This window comes from Tripterygium wilfordii, chromosome 11, assembly GCF_013401445.1.
Source record: "Tripterygium wilfordii isolate XIE 37 chromosome 11, ASM1340144v1, whole genome shotgun sequence".
Lineage (NCBI taxonomy): Eukaryota > Viridiplantae > Streptophyta > Magnoliopsida > Celastrales > Celastraceae > Tripterygium > Tripterygium wilfordii.
This window is the reverse complement of record NC_052242.1, coordinates 419189-437196: the sequence shown is the minus strand read 5'-3', so window position 1 is coordinate 437196 and position 18008 is coordinate 419189. Positions and strand designations below refer to the sequence as shown.

The window sequence follows — 18008 nt, the reverse complement described above, 5'->3', positions numbered from 1 at the left end:
TTATGAGCTCAAAAACATCAAAATTATGGGGAGAAAACTTGCCTGAATATTGGTACTTGGCAGCTAGATTGTTCCTTGGGCATTTTTGTTTTGTTTTGCTTTTGTTCCATGATCAATGCTTCTAAAAAGATTCAGGTCCATCATTCCGTACCAGTAAGAGAGTTTGTCATAGGCTAGAGGACAAAAGGCCCAAATACAGAGCCTACAAAATCAAGATCAACCAAAATGTACTGGTTATGCCCACCTCCTGTGATGATTAGAATCTTTAAGCTTGCCTTCACGACCCATCAAGCTTCAAACTTGGCTATAATTTTACTTCTTGACAGGGAATGCAAATGCCAAACTAACATCAGAACCTTTCTTTCATCATCGATTTCTGCACTTGCGATGGCCCTAGATCACCCAAAAAAGTTCTACATCCTCCCTCAATTATTCCACTCAAAACTAAACTAATAGAAAGGCTTAAAGTAGCCGCATTGTAACTGCAAACTTGAATGATGCTGATGCCAAAGCAAACACATCAAACTTGACAAAAAGGGGATTTTGAAAGGCAGGGGCAAAACCACAAAGATTCGCAATGACAGCAAATGAATCTTATTTCGTTTGGCACTTCTGCTTTATCATTTATCAGAACCAGTACATATTGTAGCCTACAAACTAAAAAAAAAATACGAGAAAACAAGAAATCATGACAAAAAAAAATACCCTATAAAGACAAAAACTTATCATAAGAAAAAATAAGAATGATGTAAAGAAGCATTTTGGGACCTGCGACAAAAGACAATGCATACCTCACACTACTATGACAAGTTGACAACTAGGTAAACCGAGAATAAAGACTCGTCATCATCTTCATAAGAGGAGACCAACCTCCAGAGACAACCACTCGATGAGAAAAGGGAGCTCCCATTTCTCGGCTTATTGCGGAAATGAACCAATGCACATCATACAGCCAATCCATCTGTACCTCTCCTCCGAAATTTTGTAGTCACGTGGTAAAACCCAGGCCCGTCAAGCAACCCTCACAACCATACGACCATACAAGGACACTAGACCCCAAAGGACCAAGACACGATGACAAGACCCCTGACCTTAACTCCAACGATGTCCAACTGTACTCAATTCCAAACAATAACCAACCATATTCGACCACAAGATCTGGAAGATAGAAACCATCTACAATTTCTGCAATTAAAAAAGTACACATAAATTTCTAAATTCCAAGGACATATATACATATGGTAGCCAGCCAATGCAGGGTTGAATTAAAAAAATTAGCTGTAGGGAGGAGAGTGGAAGATCCAAGAAATCAATCTAGAGATCATGTCGTCCAAGTATTGCATAATACATACCTTCAGCTGAAGTTGAATCCACCAGAAGGTACTGTGGGAACTTCACTACCTCCAAACTGAAACCCTTGAGGAGCATCACCCGGTGGCATCGTTTCATCCTCCTCTTCCAACCAATACGTCTCAAGAATCTTCACTGCCTTCTCATATATCTCAGTATTGTCATGAGACTGAAGGTTCTCAATCTTCTCTAATCCTTCAGCATCATCAATCAGTTGAGCATATATATTAACATCTCCGGTATTACCCAAATTCTTGTCAGCTTCTCCCGCCTTCAAGATGTTCTCAAGACCTTCTAAACAGACGGTGACAATTCTTGGATCAGGGCAGATGAGAAGGTCACACAAGGGCTTTATGCAACCTTGGCTTACAAGGTACCTGATATATAAATATACAGATGAGGGGACTGATAATGAATTGCATATCTTAGTCTGCCAATAAACAACAGAAGGAAATTTTAAAATGTGACATTATTCATACTTGATCTGGTCAAGTGTACCCCCAGATGTCGCATTCGAGATTGCCCACGCAGCCTCCTTCTTGATGTCAAACTCAGCATTTTGAAGTAGATGAACAAGTGGGCCAATAATTAAAGCCTCAATTACAGACTGCAAAATTTGTGAGTAACTTATCAAGAAACGTGATCTGAACCAAGTTGTACCTCCAATTTCACATCAGGAAATAAAAATTAAGATAAATGTGTATATATTACCTGAATTTGCTCTTTGTTGCCAGCTGTGATATTTGAGATAGTCCAACAAGCTTCCTTTTTTATGCTCTTTTTGTAGTTATTGGTCAACAGTGTCAGAAGGCAAGGCAATGCTTGATGGTTGATGATACACTGTGTAGCATCAAAAGCTCAGCTTCTTAGAGAGATTCTAGCAATGTTTAGCTTATAAACATTTAGATGATCTATCCAACAAAAGTTTATTATAGCCAATGAGAACCCCTATGTCATAAACATTTATGGCTTGTAATTATCTGGTTTCCATCTATAGATGGCCAATTGAAGGGAACACAGTACCACTCTGTAATACGCTATACACCCTTGAAAGAAAGAAGACTAAGACCTCAACAAGACCAATACCTGAGTCTGCATATCATCACCAGTGACAATGTTTCCAACCGTGCGAAGGGCAGGAACAAGCACAGAAGGAGATGGGTGCCTACGTATATTGAATTTTTTTTTTTCAAAAAAGGGACTCATAACACAAACAGGATTCATAAGTACTAATTGCGAAATTTTGGAGGGAGGGAGGGTGGGGAGAGGGGGAGCACTCACGTTAAAAGCTCAACAAGCCTGGGGCACACCCCTGCCTCAATAACAGCTTGAATTTTGTCATTTGTACCATCAGATAGATAAGAAAGTGCCCAACATGCATCTGTCAAGACTTCTTCATCATTTGAATGAATAAGTCGTGCTAGAACTGGAAGTGCAGGATTAACCTGTACAGTAATTTGAAAGAGATTGAGTAACAAATTAACCCCAAAAAAAAATGGAAAAGATATTTAGACCATGAGTATCTACTGCTAAATATGACAGTTTACACAGTGAGTTACACAAAGGAGGCTTGATGTAACCCTGGTTAACATTTATGATTACAGAGACTAGAGAAGTACAAATAAACAAAACAAAACCTAAATAATCATGTCCACAAAAAAAAAATCATCTTTAAAGAGAATAAATGACAGTTAATGAATGAACCAATGGCATCAATAGTACTTACCAATTAATAAAATACTAAATACACCAGCTAATTTCAGAAGTTCCATAACAAATCAAAAGATATCAAACCTGATGAAAGGATGACTGAGGTTTGCCACGGAAAAAGTTTGACAAAGTCCAGGTAGCATTTCTCAGCATGGAAAGTTTGGCGTGCTCATTAAGCTGTGCCAATAAAGGAAGCAAAGCTCCATGCCCAAGGACTAAATCACGACATCTCGGAGAATCACCCGCAATATTTCCCAGTGCCCACACAGCCTGCATGTTCCAAACAGAAAAAAATAAAATAAAAAATGCATCAATTAAAATACAAAATGATATTCCCACAAACGACAAACTAAAATAACTAAAATGAATGACATAAACGCTTGCGTGTTGATCACTCATTAAACTAATCATGTGAACAATCAAAACATATACAATAAACAAAATAACAATTTCTTTTACTCTGGTTACCTGCTCACGAACATCATCACTAGGAGAACCAAGAAGTTTCACAAAGATCGGGACAGCACCATGGTCAATAACAACCTTGGTGTTCACTGATGTCCCTGAGGCAATATTCGTAAGAACCCAGGCAGCCTCAAACTGCAAATAAATGAATACAAATTTTAAGAACAAATAATAAATTCTCCATCAATAAATATATGTACCAACCACTTATAGAGAAAAAATATGTAATTGAAGAAATTAAACCAGCCTGAAGCTGTGTGTAGTCCTCCCTCATAAGAAACTCAACAAACCGTGGAACAACACCAGCTTGAATAACTTCCTCTATTGGAGGGCTGCGTTCTGGCCAAACAAAATCAAAGTTCATTGATTAAATTATTTTACTAGATAACTAAAACACTTAAAAGGACCAATTGCTCACCAATCGATAGCAGTTTTCTGAACTGGGTGGTGGCCTCAAGCTGTAGGGTCTTATCATCTGACCAAACTCCAGCAACCATGGCTGGTAGATTTTCCAACTGCATTAAAACATTTCTAAAATGATAACGAAAAAAATCAACCGATCATCAACAACATATAAAACAGTTACAATGCATGACTACAGAACATTTGTCTTTTCAGGGTCCTGGGAGGGAGGGGGTGTTCGCACAACGCCATAACGTTAACAACTCCAATAACTCTATTTACGTCTCTCACTCATGCGTGAGGCAGGTATAGTTGTTAACAGCTTACTCATAGGTTGAACTAACGACACAAACGAGACCCAACCTTAATCTCAGATGCATCACGATAAATAACTTTCTAATAGTGAAGCTGCCAGCAGCTGGGCACTTCTTATAGTAGGTTTTATCATATCAAGCCTCAAACAATCCAAAACCAAAGAAACAATGAACCAAAAAAAAACCCACAATCAGAAGCCCAAAGGGGAGAAAAAGAAATACTAAACGAGATGGTGAATGAAATCCTTATCTGATCCAGTTTCAAATGAAATCAATGAAACCCTAGTTACGAATGAAAGAATTCCAAAATATATATCCACCAAAATTGCGATCAAAGCCCGCCAATCCTACACACAGACAGCCGATCCCACTACAATTCGAAGAGTTACCTTCTTTTCGACAGCTGAAGAGGAGATGGATGCAGGAATCTGCTGCGCCTGGAGCCCCTCACGTCGCTTCTTCTGCAAACTCTCCTCCCGTCGATTCTTGCGGATCTCAACCATGTTGTCCTCGCGCCTCCTCCTACCCTCTTCCGCATCCACCGCCACCTTGTAGCGGTTCCGCCTCACCTCAGTCCTAGCGTTCGGCCTCAGCGACATCTTTGCTTCAAACTATTCGCTGATCAACCAAAACAAGAGAATCGTGATTGGGAAAGCTGATTGCTCGACTGATTTGATGAATTCAGAACCCTACCCAAACAGATCACTTGGGGAATTTTTGAATTATACGATTTGAATTTAATTCTTTCCACGAAGAGGAGAAAACAAGTGTCGTGTCGTAGAAAGTAGAAACTAAAAAGGTCGGTGGGAAATAGTGAAATACAAATAGACACCGATTGAGGTTAATTTACGGGATATGCCACTACTTTAATACCAAACAGATCCTAGCTTTTAAATTAATATAAGTAGGAATAATCAATGAAAAACTAGTTAATTAATTACAGAAGCTATTATTGGACTTTTCTCTACGAAACGAAAGCCCAAAGGTAACGGGGTAGTCCAATCTAAGCCCAAACTTACCGTCTGGGTCTCATTTGACAAACTCAGCCCAAATAGAACTTTACAAAGCTTGGGCCTTGTAATCTTGTCAGCACAATTCTATTCTTCTAAGGCCCATGAAAGGATCACTCTCGGCCTCAACCCGAGTGAGAGAGAGGAGAAAGTAGACGTATAAATAATTTTGAAAGCCCAATTGAGGCAACTATGCTAAATCTAGCAAAATATCTCCATGTGCATTTTAAATAATAGGCTTCTGCCAAATTATCATCTCTGTGCAATTTAATTGTTCTTTGGTTAAACCTTTACTAAGCGGATCTGTGAGATTTTCTTTAGACGATATATGGTCCATTGATATAAGTATAAACCCTATTAGGGATCAATTGCTATATTTATTGTGTCTTCGATGAATATGTCACGATTTAGTCTAGTTTATAAAAAAAAAACTACTCCACTATTACTCCATGTTCTATTTATGCACAAATCTAGATGTACAAATCAGTTTCGATCGATTTTTCGACATAAATTTAACTTATCGTTCGATCGATTATTGGGTATTAGGTTGGGTTTTTCAATCGATTTTCACTAATATATAACCGACAATAACCGACAAAACTATCGATTTGATAGTTGATTTGGTTTGACACAGTTTTTTTAGCACAATTTTAGACCCTATCTTTCTCTTTTATTTTGGAATAAAAACCACCACCTTAATACACCGATTTAAGTGTTTGTAAAAAATGTTATCTTTTCATAACGGATCTTCATAGGGATTTTGTTTATTTCTTTTGTGGAGTATTATATAATTTGCAAAAAGCAAATTGACCACAAAGAAAAATTTATTAAAATAAAAGGCACAATTACAAATTTCAACTTCTGTGAGGATCATCCCGGAGAAGGGAAGACATCCAAACATCAGACTGAATTGCCTAAACTACCCCCAATCAAGCAACGATGACAATATTGACCGTTCGATCAAAGTACATCACGTCAGCGGCATGAGGCGGTACTACGCTTGGCGGCATTACCTTTTGATGCGCTGACACGTGCCCTCTTTGAGCCCGTCTGTTCTTCTTCACGGTCTAAGTTCAAGCCATCTCCACCAACCATTTCCACGAACATCTTTTGCAGATCTTCGAAACTATTCCCCTAAAACATACAGAAAGAAATCTATGAGAGAATGTACAATCGTACCCTCGTGAAACAACGGAAAACAAAGGGAAGACAGGGATATACCTCGTCTTTTACATTGTTCATCATTGAGATCATCTCTTCCATGAAATCACAAAACTCCTGTTTGCGACATCAAGGAAAGGAGATAATTACAATCTAAGCCCACAAATTTAACCAAATTACAAAACAAACCCACCAACAGATATTTCCGTTCACCGACAGTGCAATTGAAACGACGACGTATGAAGTAAAATAAAATAGAAATGAGAGAAAAACAGAGGCGTTTTACGGACTTCGTCGTCTCCTTCAAGAGGATTGAGGATTCCGGCATCGTACATTGATCTCTTAGACTGATCGGAGAGGACTGCGCAAGCGTAGGTTGAACGAACGTTAGTCTTCCTCGTCCCGGAAAACTTAACAGGAAATTGAGGAATGGTTTTCGGTTACGTTACCGGAATAAGCTTCTTGGATTTGCTGAAACCGCCGCTTGGCTTCTCCGGCCGCCGCTGGTTTCTGAGCGCACTTGTCTGGGTGCCATTTCTTCAACGTAGAAAATGAATGTAACAATATAAATCATCAAGAATTTCGTAATTAGCGGCAAAAAGAAAGGATTTGATAAACAGAGAATCAAAAAACTAAAGAAAAAATCATGAAAATTTCGCGAAACCCAGAAATCTAAAACACACAGAAACGAATCTCCAATTAGTTTCAGAAACAATTTTTGGTTTTTCTCATAAAAGGACTAAAAAAGCCGAGTCTTTGTTTACCATGGCGAGTTTCCGATATGCAGTGCGGACATCAGAGAAGGAGGCGTCCTTGCGAATCCCTAAAACAGAGTAGTAGCAAGATCCGCCGCTGGATCCTCCTTCCCGATCCATAATACCTCACTCTTCCAACCCCAATCCAGAAAATAATCCGACTAAGATCCGAACAAAGTCCCTGAGTCAAACCATAAAGAGACGAAACAGAAACAAAACTCGATCGAAGTCTCTGTTTGTTCTTCTCTTCAGAAGAGAAACAGAGAGAAAGACAAATAGGGTCCTTGGATTGTCTCCGTCCAACGTTTTTATTAAGAAAGAAGAGGCTTAGAACGGCAAGTGGTGTGCTAACGTTTGAGAGAGACAAAATATCTTCTCCGAGTCTGCAATTGAGATATGAAGAAGGTTCGAGAGATTTTGGCTTTTGATAGTTGTTCGATAAAAGTCGTCGTTCGCCTTAGATGGGCTAGATATTTTATTGGCCACGAACGGAAATGCCACTGAATTTGAACATTTTTACCTTGTATGCCATTACGTCCTGCCTCGGGATTTATTTTCTGTTGGACGCCTGCACAGATTTCTTCTTCTTCTAGCCGTCTCCCTAATAAAACGTGCTTGTTGTCTGAGAGTGGTCGTCTCGGTAACAAAACGTGTTTTTGTTGTCCGAGAAGCGATTAACCTTTATTTATATGATATTTGGTTGAGTTATATCAATCCCATATGACATAATATGTCTTGATAAATTGTTGACTCAAGAGTCTTAATGCAGAACAGTTGCAGAATAACATCATCTCTGATCTATCAGAAATGGCAGAACTTGCCCAAATCTAACCTTAAAACACATCAAAAAAGCCGAATACTAACGCGGAGTCTTAACTCTCAACACACAACAGTTACAGAGAAACATCATTCCTGATCAACAGACAAAGCCAATGCACAAAAATTAAAGGCCAAGTGGAGTTCAAATTATCATTTGGACACTATGTACAAGCTGCAAGAACCCCTCTAGTCAACTTACAGAAAAAGGGCAGGAAAAGGGAACATACTGCAACTTAAGTAATCAGGGCACCAAGAACCCTTTTGTTGCAGTTTTGATCACACAAAAGAAATATGGAACAGATTTAGCTAATATAAGACTACATGGTAAGTTAAAGTGGAAGACTCTTAGCTCCTGATGCTTCTTTTTAGTCTTAGATTTGGAGCAGTCCATAAAAAGGGCTTGCTGCCAATCTTTTGGCAGCAACATCTCTTCTAACCGAATACAATTTGAGAGCGGCTCTAATCTTGCACCACTGAGCTTTGTGTGTTGACTGTGTTCCAAACCTCCTCATATGTACACCAAAGCTACCAGGGAAAGGGGAAATAAAATCTGATTCTTCGTCATTTTCTGTCCTGAAGAAAATACTACTTCCTTGCCTCCATAATGAGGGTGGAATGTCCTCAGCCAACGCTTGACTGCTTTGCAGCACGAGTTCTCCTTGTGAAGCAATTGGAAGGCAATGGTTTTCACCATTGTAAGGTTTCGGGAATAAATCCCTGTTTGTGAAACTGTTCCTTAGAAATGGATTAAACGCCTGCATAGGATGACTATTCTGTGGTAAATAGAGTTCCTTCAGAAGCCTATCTACTGGTTCATAGAGATATGGTGCAGAAATGACTTGTTGATCGAAAGCCAGATGTGTTCCTGGTTCATCTGCATGTGTATATGTAAATGATGAATGATGAGAAACAAGAATTACAAACTCAAAATGGACCAAACTTGAGAAGAAAAAAAACAGATGATTTTCTATCTGGTATTTGCTATAAAACTCGTACAAAGGCTAGGATTTGATATACCTTGATGTGCGGTCGAGAATTCAAGACTCTGCAAGCTTGAAGTTTCGGATATTTCAGTTTGCAAATTAGCTAAGGCCATTGATGGACTGATTGTAGAACCAGAACCAACAGAGACCAAGTCCTTCATGTTTTTATACGCTTGCCTCTTCACATCTTCCACCAAAAGCTGCAAATTCAACACGAGTTTATCAATCACATAGAAAACTTTTTGATGTGATGAATATACTTCTATGAATAAATAGGTACGTCACCTTTTGAGGCAAGTCCAGTTTTTCAATAGGAAGGTAAGTTTGGCCATCAAATGTTGCTGCAATCACTTTGTAGATTGAATTGAACAGGAGCCTCACACTTTGTGCAGCTCCAGTGTAAGTGTAGAATTTCCCCTCATCTGGAACACATTCGTTAGCATGTTCTACGATCGTTTCCCATGCTTTACTTGATATTTGGTTTCCGATCATCTGGATTCCCACAAATTTGTCAGAAAATTTACTGCATAATATTCGGAAACATACTGTGTTTTGAAAGAAACAAATGTGCAGACTCTTACATTTCGTAGGCTTAATGGATCGGACTCATACAAACGCAAAAAGTCATTGACAGTCTGAACTCCACAAAGAGCTAATCGTTTATGGAAGGCACCATCTTTGGCAATCCTCTCCAAACGCCAGATATCATCGCGCAAAGATGGAGGATGATGCTTCTTATACACTGACATAAAATAGGTTTACCTGTAAGTGTCAGTTCTATAACAGGAAAAGAAAGGTTAAGAACAAATGAAGCATAGGCATCCCAACTTACACTCGCCACGATGATCCTTGACCATGAAAGGCTTGCTCCTGCCTTCCCTAATCCTCACTTCATTGGAAGTTTTTTGTGCGACTTTCACTCCTAACCTGAACTTTCGACACCTTATCCAGCTCGAATTATCAGTGAAAGACACATCTCCAATATCACCAACTCCGTTTTTAAGGGAAATACTCAGCTCTCCTGTAACCAAAGGCCTCTTCCCTTCCCTTTCGCGGACAACATTAACATTGAATTCCTTCTCCGTCCATTCTTCTTTCTCATCAGAACCAAAGTCACCATCAAGAACAACTATCTCAATCCTTTTCGAAGATAGGGGACCGGAGGTGACTATAGCCCTGGTAGCAGCATCTAACAGTACAATCTGGACAGGATTGTTATCCTCAGCTTCTATTCTGCTGCCAGTAAATATGGTTGACGGCAATTTGTTAACAAAATGGAACAGAAAACCTCTTCCTTTAAATGCCTCCACTTGATCGAGTGGGGATCTGCAACAAAATTTCAAAACATGAATACCAGAAAAAAAATTTTGAAACAAGTTTTCCAAGTTAAAAAGATGCTGACGAAGTAACCTTGGAGACGTGGCAATTCTGGGCTGAACCAGACGTTCAATCTCCTCTCTTACCTAAAACATACAAACATGTCACCTTAAGATCGCAAAGGAGGTTTCTTCCAACGGATTAACATAAATAATTTTGTTATAAATGAAGTAGTTTTCAACACATTCCAATAAAGCAGCTTGGTTAGGGTATTAAACCAAATCCCATAAAAGGTTTTCATCACCAGAGCATATTGAACCCAATGAAAAAACAGATTATATCAAATTTCAAACCTATGTTGTTTGTCTGTCTTGTTGATACGAGCCTATAAAACCAAGTAGGTAGCTTATCAATAAACTTTACAAACTTTTTGGGGTAATAACTTCAAATAATCCATATAAATGAGAAAGTTTCTTTGGAACTCATCAAATCAGAAGGCAGTCACAGACAAAAGGGCAAGAAGAAGTAGATCACAACAGTATTCTTTGTTTTCTTGCCAGAATAAACAACAAAGACAAATTTTTGAAAAAAGAACATAAAGAAAGGCTACAATTTTAGGCCTTTTCCTATCTAATTAATCAAAATTCTTGTTCAAATTGACAGAGAGAATCAACTCACCACTTTTCTGAATAAGGGTTCCATCCTTGACACAATCTCATCCACAGTAATCCCTCTCATCACATCCAAAACAGCGCTGCAATATTGGAAAAAGGAAAAAAAAAAACCCAAATCAGAAACAGATAAACAAAACCCCCCAATATTATTGAAGAACAAAACCCAATTTCCCCATATGCACAAAAACCCACTCACTTCTTGAACATGTTTCTCCTTTTTGAATGTTGAACTGGAATTCCCATCTCATATTCACTACCATCTCCATAAAAGGGCCTCTTTGAAACCATCAGTGCCCTTTAGAAATGAAAATAAAGCAAAACCCAGAAAAAAATTCCCAAATTTCTCAGAAAACAAGATCCCCTACGTAACCGTAAACTACTTAACACTCTCTCTATATATGAAGATTCTGCATTATAGTTGAACAGAGGAAGCTACCCAGAAGCTTCAATTTTTTGCTATAAACAACGCGGTTTATCACAAAAAGTCAAGAACAAAACCCAAACATTAAGAGACAGGCAAACAATGAAACAATTAGAGGCCCAAAAGAGGTTTTTTCACTAAAAAACAAAACTTTTATTTGGATACTCCGCAGTATCAGAAAACTTGGTAGTTATCATCATTAATTTGGACTATATTTATATAAAAGACAGAGAGCTAGAAAGTATATCGCGCGAACTCTACCAAGAACTCGTCGTTGAAACTGAAGATAACGAACGAAGCGCGTAATGATTGAAAAGTAGATGATGATATATTCGATAGTGAAAATCAAAGTTGTGTATATAAAAAGACCAACACAGAGAGAAGACTGACTGACACTTACGTGACTAGATTTCTTGAGACAGAAGGAAGGTTGGTGGAAACTTACAATTTCTATTTTTTATTTTTTTGCATAATATTAATATGTTGAAATTCTCTATCCCCTTATCAGCCCAAAACACATAAACAGATAGTATTGTTCCCTTTGAGTTGATCGAACCACCATGAATACATCGACCCGTGTCATGACTCAAGTTGTCTCACATCGGTTGGGAGAAGGACCACCATGTGATTTATATGGGTAAAAGTTAACCCTCAACATGCAACAAAGCATTTTCCAAAGCTTAGTGAGTTGAGCTTTGTTCTATTAATAGCCAAACTTTGATCAAGTAAGTTTGTGACTTTGGCATTTAGTAGCTTGCCTTGGGAGGAATAAAATCGTGAGGGCCAAATGTATCCACGAGAACAGAACAATTCAAAACGAACAATATTGTTGACATATATGATGGGGGTGGATTTATGATAACTTGCAAGACTATGTTTTTTATGGACTGACGTCGATAGTAATTAAGCACAGAAAACGCGTTGTTAATATGAGAGTGAATGTATTTTATTTATAAACTACTCGACTGAGTGAGTTATGCTAGACTAATATGAGATTATTGCTCGACATAATTTAATATGTACAGATATTTTTGCAAAAAACGCGTTGAAGTTTTGAACTCATGTCATTAATAGACTCTGTCTCTAAAAACAACTCCTGTGTTTGCTTATCGAATCTTGAATCTGAATTTCAAGTTCATTTATACCTACAAAGTGCATATATAATATATGTAACGTGTTGTATCATATCACGATACTATTTATTTATATAATATAATGCATGTAGGGATTCCATGTTCCACTAAGCAGGGGACGTCACTTTTCACCCTCTGCAAACACATGAAAACAGAGTTGGGGGTGTTTTTTTTTTTTTTTTCCCCATTTTGCCTATCTTTTTGTCGAAAAGTGCAATAAAAAAATGTCCATGAAATATCTTTTTGGGTGATGTTTTAGTGAGAGAAACTAATGGGTCAAAAATGCTAGAGTTAGTCAAGAGTCTCTGTTCAAAATCCGGCGTGTCGATTTTCAATTCAGGAATTTTCAGGGAAAATTCATTCACCTGCATATTCTTGGAACATACACTTTCAAGACACCCAATTGTATGCGTTTGAGTATGTGACTCAATTTTTGTACTAGCTCTGTAGTTGATTGTCACAGTACGTGAGACTGCCATTTGCGCTAAAGTGCCTGTGCTGTAGATGTGTAAATAGGCCAAACTATTTGGGTAATATTGTAGTGATTAATCTCTCTGTGAAATTGTATAGATTCGAAAAGTTTTGGGTTTAATTCCCACACAATACTCTTTGTGATCAAGTGCTATACTTTTGGCCCAACTTACTCTTTCGTCATGTAAGAAATTTATATGCATACGGGTGTGACTACTGCATGAGTTTAGGTTCGTATGAGACGTCAAAAAAACAAGGTCTAGGTAGGCCAACCTCGGTTGAGTCGTTGACTTGGTACAATTGTACAAAGAAGACTTAGGTCTTGCTGGGCCTGTGGCTCATCTTTCGGGGATTGTTGGGCTCATGGCCTTTTATGCAAGTTCAACTTAGGCAATGTAAAAGCCTGTAAAAGGATTTGGCCCAAGCCCAACACTCGAAAATATATTAAATTTGTTACTTCATCCTAAATTGGTAAATCCTAATCGTATTTGCATAGTTTTATCATTTTTATGGATCACTGCTCAGATTATTTATCGGTTTCTGCACAGTTATCGGAAGAGCTATCGGAACCCCGACCATCTATGGCCATCAATCTGCCACCGATGGCAGTGAATGTCCCGCCATCTTCACGCTTCGCCTCAATTGATATGGGCACAAACTCCTTCAAGTTGTTGATAGTCCAAGCCGACCCATCTGGGAAATTCCTCATCATTGACCGTGTCAAGGACCGGGTACTACTTGGCCTAAACTCATCCAGATTTATCTCCAAACAGTCCCAGCTTCGCTCCCTTCAGTGTCTCCAGAACTTCAAACAAGTCATGGAATCCAACGACGTCCCTTTCCAGCATACACGTTGCGTAGCCACTGCGGCGGTAAGGGAAGCGGAGAACAGGGAGGAGTTCTCGAGGATGGTGTACGAAAATTTGGGTTTCGAAGTTGATGTGTTATCAGGTGAAGAGGAGGCCAGGTTGGTGTATCTGGGTGTGCTTCAATTTTTGCCAATATTTGATAAACAGGTGTTGACTGTGGATATTGGAGGAGGGTCCACTGAGTTTGCTATTGGGAAGCAAGGAAGGGTTGCTTTTGGAACTTCTTTGAAGTTGGGGCACGTGAAATTGACTCAGAAGTTTGCTTCTAATGGTGAGATTGCAGAGATGAGGGAGTTTATGAAGTTGACTATTGAGGAATCTGGGTTGGTTGAGAAGGTTAAGGATTGTGGTTTTGATGTTGCTGTTGGGTCTTCAGGGACTATAAAATCAATTGAAAATGCAATTTTCAATGGTTTTGGAACCAATTTGGTTTATAATAATGAGGTTTTGGTGAAGGAGTGTAAGAAGGAATGGGGGTTTAGCAGGGGAGAATTAGAGGGTCTTGTTGGTATGTTGTGTGATGATGGAAGAGAGGGGGAGAATGTTAAAAGAGAGAGGTTTTTTAAGAGAAGGTCACAGTTCATTGTTGCTGGTGCTGTGTTATTGGAGGAGATATTTAAGGCACTTGGAATCGAAGAAATGGAGGTCTCTAAATATGCATTGGGGGAGGGTATTATAGCTGAAACTTTGGCTAATGTGTATAATGGATATAACTTGAATGCCAACGCAAGGTGGTGGTCTACTGTGCATCTAGCAACGAGGTTTAATGGGAAGAAAAGAATGAAATCTGCCACAGAATGTGCTCGCATTGCAAATGTACTATGACTCTTATCAGCTTATAGCTTTATTAATTTTCTGAAGTTTCTATTCTGATAGGAGTTCGTTTTGAGTAATCATACACATGTTTTATGGATACTTCACGAAATACTCAGGATTCTTCCTGGGTGAAGAAGAACACTTGTATTGCATACGAATTTTTAATTAAAAATTGGGAGTTTATGTGAAACATAAGATTTTTGTGCTCTATCCTGTTCTGAACTGCACCAGTTTGAACTGTTAATATGCAAAATGAATTTGATGCGATAAATGCTGCAGGAGATTTTTGAAGGTCTAAAAAATTGTGATCAGCATGTTGATAATCAAATTAAACTTCCTGTCCCATTGAATGACAATGATCTTGAATACCTGCAAGCAGCCTGTTTGCTTCACAATATAGGGCTTTTCGCTGGTAAAAAGGGTTATCACAAGCAGTCTTACAGCATCATCATGGTATGTGTTTTTTTTAAAAAAATATTTTCGTGGCTATTTTTTTTTTGGATAAGATATTTTCATGGCTGATAGATGTGCATTGTTGACCTAGGATATCATAAATAACATCTTGCAGTGCATATAAGTTGTTCATCTGTACCTTGATATGCAATCATGAAAACTTAGTCTTTTTGTACAGAATGGTGGTCATCTTAATGGATATGACGCTGAGGAGGTCAAGGTACAATTTATGTCCTTGGTAAGCATCTTTTGGGACGTTTCATGGCCTTATTATGACCTTCTAAGTTTGCAGTTAATAGCGTTGCTGACAAAACATCACAGAAAGAAATTCCCCAAATATGATCATGCTTCTTTTATGGAGTTTTCTGAAGAGGTATTCTAGACTATATATTCTGGGAGATGTATCCCTTTATTTGAAATTGAATTGCGGAACTTATATGCAGAATAATATTGCTATTATTTTCAGGTGAGGCAGAAATTCAGAATCCTTTGTGTAATTATACGCTTATCTGTTATACTACAGCAGAGTCAGCCTGTGAACTTTTGGAAAATGGAATGTTCACATTCTCAAGAAGGATACAGGCTGGTATGCTCTGTCACTCAGTGTTTTCCAGAAAGATACTATTAATTAGGGAAAAGGAAGAACCAATGGAGGTTCAATCTCTGAGTAGATATGTGCAAGAAATATGGTTCTCTTTAAGTGTTTAATGGTTCAAATTGTTATGCTTTTCAAATTTTGTACCATAGGATGGCATGTTGGAGAACCGACACCAAAAATGTCCCACATTTGACAAATATAAAGGAAATGAGTGGTTAATAATACAATGGCTAGGTCCTAGACTCATGAGCTTAAGCTTCTGAGTTGTAGGGTTTCAAGTGTTTAGTTGTGGTCCAATGTGCTCAAGTATGTGGGCTGCGTCTTGAGGTCCTCTTTATAACATGGTATCGGACCTGTATTCTTAGCAGATCTGGGGCAAGTAAGCCTGAAGGTGGCTATGTTTGGTGATGGCCCAGTAGACCACACACGTTGAGTCCAAATAGGGGCCCGATATTTGGGGACACTTCGGTGGGTGTGTGTGGTGGAGAACCCACACCAAAAATGTCCCACATTTGTCTATATAAGTATAATGTCCCAGAAAAGGCAGATATGAGAGTTTCTAGATGTCTGAGACAACTCTTCAATAGATTGTGTTTAACAAAGTTTAGGTCTTCAATTGCTCATCATCATAGAAGGGAGAGATAGTGCCTGGGAATTTTCTCTTCTGGAGCTGCATTGTCTTTTTATTTATTTGTACATTGCTTGGAAGAGCAAGGGGAAGAAAATTTTCTTTCTTTACCATGGAGGGACCTGCACTAAGCAGAAATGGTACTGGGTTGGAACCGGGAGTTGTAGACTGTCATTCTAGCTGTTGAATGTATAATGACAAGGAGATTGTCTGGTCCTGGCTAACTGTCTATTGGTTCTGAGTCGCACCTTTATATGTTCTTATTGCTTTTACAATCAATAATTGCGTAATGCCATAAGGTGCCATAATTTTCCCTTTCCTTTTGTTTTCCCAATTATTTTTGTACTTTTGTCTTACTAGCCTATGGAAGACATTCTTTTGTTGTATTGATCTCGGAGGATATTATCAGGCATTTACAGAAGTTGGCGATCGATCTTCTCTCCCTGCTACCTCGCAAAATGTAGCTGAGGAACTTGGGGCTGAACTAAGGCAAGAGCAAGCATACTTTAAAAAGGTGATTTCTTCGACACTGAACTGTAATTTTTCTCTCTGGAAAAAAAAGAAAGAACAGAAACTTTGTGTTAATAGTTACAATGACACTTCCAAAAGTTAAACTTTCTCACTATGTTTCATATTCCATCTTCAGGTGTTCCAGCAAGAATTGATGATTGTGGTGCTGTCAGCTTCCGAATCTTAGTGAAATAAATATTCTTGAAGAGAAATGGCATTTCTCTTATTCGCTATGGAAACAGTATGCCTCCTTTAATGGATTCCTTTATTAGCAATAGGCCATGGATGGTGAAGCTGCATAACTGCAATCTTCAGGTCTTTGGTTCAGTTCCTGGAGCCTTGTGCATGAAAGTTTTCTTCCTGAAGTTGCGTTCTCTATCGACTTCAATAGAAGTGTACTCGGTATGTACATGCTTTTCTCATTCACTAAGTATAAACTTGTGGTTGATTCAATAAAATTTAACTATAATGTTCCTGATGCTCGATATTTTTAATCTGATACTGCTCTGAGCATTCTCTATGAAAACTATGTATGCAAGTGTAATTCTAGAATTCTGTCTTCAGTCGGTTTTCATCAATGAGGGCAATTCCTCTCTCCCTTTGTCTAACAGGCATTGCATTGGTGAATGGGTCATTACCCTGAGTGAATTAGATGAACTGAAGTCAAAGAATGATGAGTCAGTCATCAGATTCTGGTAAGTTTGGGCAGCCAAGCCAAGTCCCTTGAAGGAATTAAACTGCTGTACTTTTAACTAGGACCGTGCCTACTAATTCTTGCAGAACTACAGAATCCCAATGCCATAAGCTGCTTGATCTGGCAGCCGACCTGCAATGGAGGTGTGAAGTTTGGTATTTTTCTTCACCAGCTTCATCTTTTGAGTAATATATGATGTAAACCACTGAATTCAAATTCAGTTTGTGGCAAACCAAGGTTCTTGGGTTGGTTTTTGCCGTGGTCATTGACATTGATTAGCTGTTACTCACAACTGAAGATAGCAGTACTACAATGGTGCTGTGGAATATACATATAGATATAGTCATGTACTGATATACTGCTGTTTGGTCCACCAATTTTTTGAATGGGAATGGTGACAACTGGTTCTAATAAAACGACACTGTTCCATCCTTTTCTGCTGCAAACAAGTTAAG

General features: G+C 38.5%; 4 protein-coding genes across 6 annotated transcripts; 1 reads left to right on the top strand and 3 right to left on the bottom strand.

Moving 5' to 3' along the window:
• Nucleotides 1-559: 559 nt before the first annotated feature.
• Nucleotides 560-5014, bottom strand: LOC120009865 (importin subunit alpha-2-like). The gene is made up of 11 exons (XM_038860594.1): nt 4631-5014; nt 3944-4040; nt 3773-3864; nt 3529-3660; nt 3145-3330; nt 2632-2795; nt 2437-2515; nt 2062-2190; nt 1830-1957; nt 1353-1727; nt 560-1185 (listed from the first exon to the last, which is right to left on the bottom strand). The coding sequence occupies exons 1-10, from the start codon at nt 4838-4840 to the stop codon at nt 1355-1357; spliced, it is 1590 nt and encodes a 529-aa protein (XP_038716522.1). The 5' UTR covers nt 4841-5014; the 3' UTR covers nt 560-1185; nt 1353-1354.
• Nucleotides 5015-6057: 1043 nt separating this feature from the next.
• On the bottom strand, nt 6058-7563 carry LOC120009257 (dnaJ homolog subfamily B member 6). Its single transcript, XM_038859756.1, has 5 exons — nt 7177-7563; nt 6862-6949; nt 6703-6773; nt 6473-6529; nt 6058-6385 (listed from the first exon to the last, which is right to left on the bottom strand). Exons 1-5 carry the CDS (start codon nt 7285-7287, stop codon nt 6227-6229), a joined length of 486 nt encoding a protein of 161 aa, XP_038715684.1. The 5' UTR covers nt 7288-7563; the 3' UTR covers nt 6058-6226.
• Nucleotides 7564-8016: 453 nt separating this feature from the next.
• Nucleotides 8017-11668, bottom strand: LOC120009256 (calmodulin-binding protein 60 G-like). The gene is made up of 8 exons (XM_038859755.1): nt 11157-11668; nt 10965-11040; nt 10380-10432; nt 9802-10295; nt 9551-9711; nt 9255-9461; nt 9004-9169; nt 8017-8860 (listed from the first exon to the last, which is right to left on the bottom strand). The coding sequence occupies exons 1-8, from the start codon at nt 11246-11248 to the stop codon at nt 8358-8360; spliced, it is 1752 nt and encodes a 583-aa protein (XP_038715683.1). The 5' UTR covers nt 11249-11668; the 3' UTR covers nt 8017-8357.
• A 1796-nt stretch (nt 11669-13464) lies between these two features.
• LOC120009915 (exopolyphosphatase) lies at nt 13465-17986 on the top strand. Of its 3 annotated transcripts, XM_038860646.1 has the most exons (9): nt 13465-14670; nt 14950-15123; nt 15302-15343; nt 15416-15496; nt 15590-15709; nt 16759-16863; nt 16996-17261; nt 17471-17554; nt 17640-17986. In XM_038860646.1, exons 1-7 carry the CDS (start codon nt 13495-13497, stop codon nt 17044-17046), a joined length of 1749 nt encoding a protein of 582 aa, XP_038716574.1. In that variant the 5' UTR covers nt 13465-13494; the 3' UTR covers nt 17047-17261; nt 17471-17554; nt 17640-17986. The 3 variants fall into 3 exon arrangements, with proteins under 3 accessions (XP_038716574.1, XP_038716576.1, XP_038716575.1); XM_038860648.1 differs by lacking the exon at nt 14950-15123; XM_038860647.1 differs by lacking the exon at nt 15590-15709.
• Nucleotides 17987-18008: the final 22 nt, after the last annotated feature.

Excerpts from the sequence above, each read along its gene's own strand:
- LOC120009865 (XM_038860594.1), bottom strand. The coding sequence starts at position 4,840 with ATGTCGCTGAGGCCGAACGCTAGGACTGAGGTGAGGCGGAACCGCTAC. Across the intron at positions 3,661-3,772 it reads AGGACTACACACAGCTTCAG|TTTGAGGCTGCCTGGGTTCT; the intron begins GCTGGTTTAATT and ends ATTTATTTGCAG. Across the intron at positions 2,516-2,631 it reads AGGCTTGTTGAGCTTTTAAC|GCACCCATCTCCTTCTGTGC; the intron begins GTGAGTGCTCCC and ends CAATATACGTAG.
- LOC120009257 (XM_038859756.1), bottom strand. The coding sequence starts at position 7,287 with ATGGATCGGGAAGGAGGATCCAGCGGCGGATCTTGCTACTACTCTGTT. Across the intron at positions 6,950-7,176 it reads CATATCGGAAACTCGCCATG|AAATGGCACCCAGACAAGTG; the intron begins GTAAACAAAGAC and ends TCTACGTTGAAG. Across the intron at positions 6,530-6,702 it reads CTCTTGAAGGAGACGACGAA|GAGTTTTGTGATTTCATGGA; the intron begins GTCCGTAAAACG and ends TGTCGCAAACAG.
- LOC120009256 (XM_038859755.1), bottom strand. The coding sequence starts at position 11,248 with ATGGTTTCAAAGAGGCCCTTTTATGGAGATGGTAGTGAATATGAGATG. Across the intron at positions 11,041-11,156 it reads AGGAGAAACATGTTCAAGAA|CGCTGTTTTGGATGTGATGA; the intron begins GTGAGTGGGTTT and ends CCAATATTGCAG. Across the intron at positions 10,433-10,964 it reads AACCCTTATTCAGAAAAGTG|GTAAGAGAGGAGATTGAACG; the intron begins GTGAGTTGATTC and ends TGTATGTTTTAG.
- LOC120009915 (XM_038860646.1), top strand. The coding sequence starts at position 13,495 with ATGGATCACTGCTCAGATTATTTATCGGTTTCTGCACAGTTATCGGAA. Across the intron at positions 14,671-14,949 it reads AATGTGCTCGCATTGCAAAT|GAGATTTTTGAAGGTCTAAA; the intron begins GTACTATGACTC and ends TAAATGCTGCAG. Across the intron at positions 15,124-15,301 it reads AGTCTTACAGCATCATCATG|AATGGTGGTCATCTTAATGG; the intron begins GTATGTGTTTTT and ends CTTTTTGTACAG.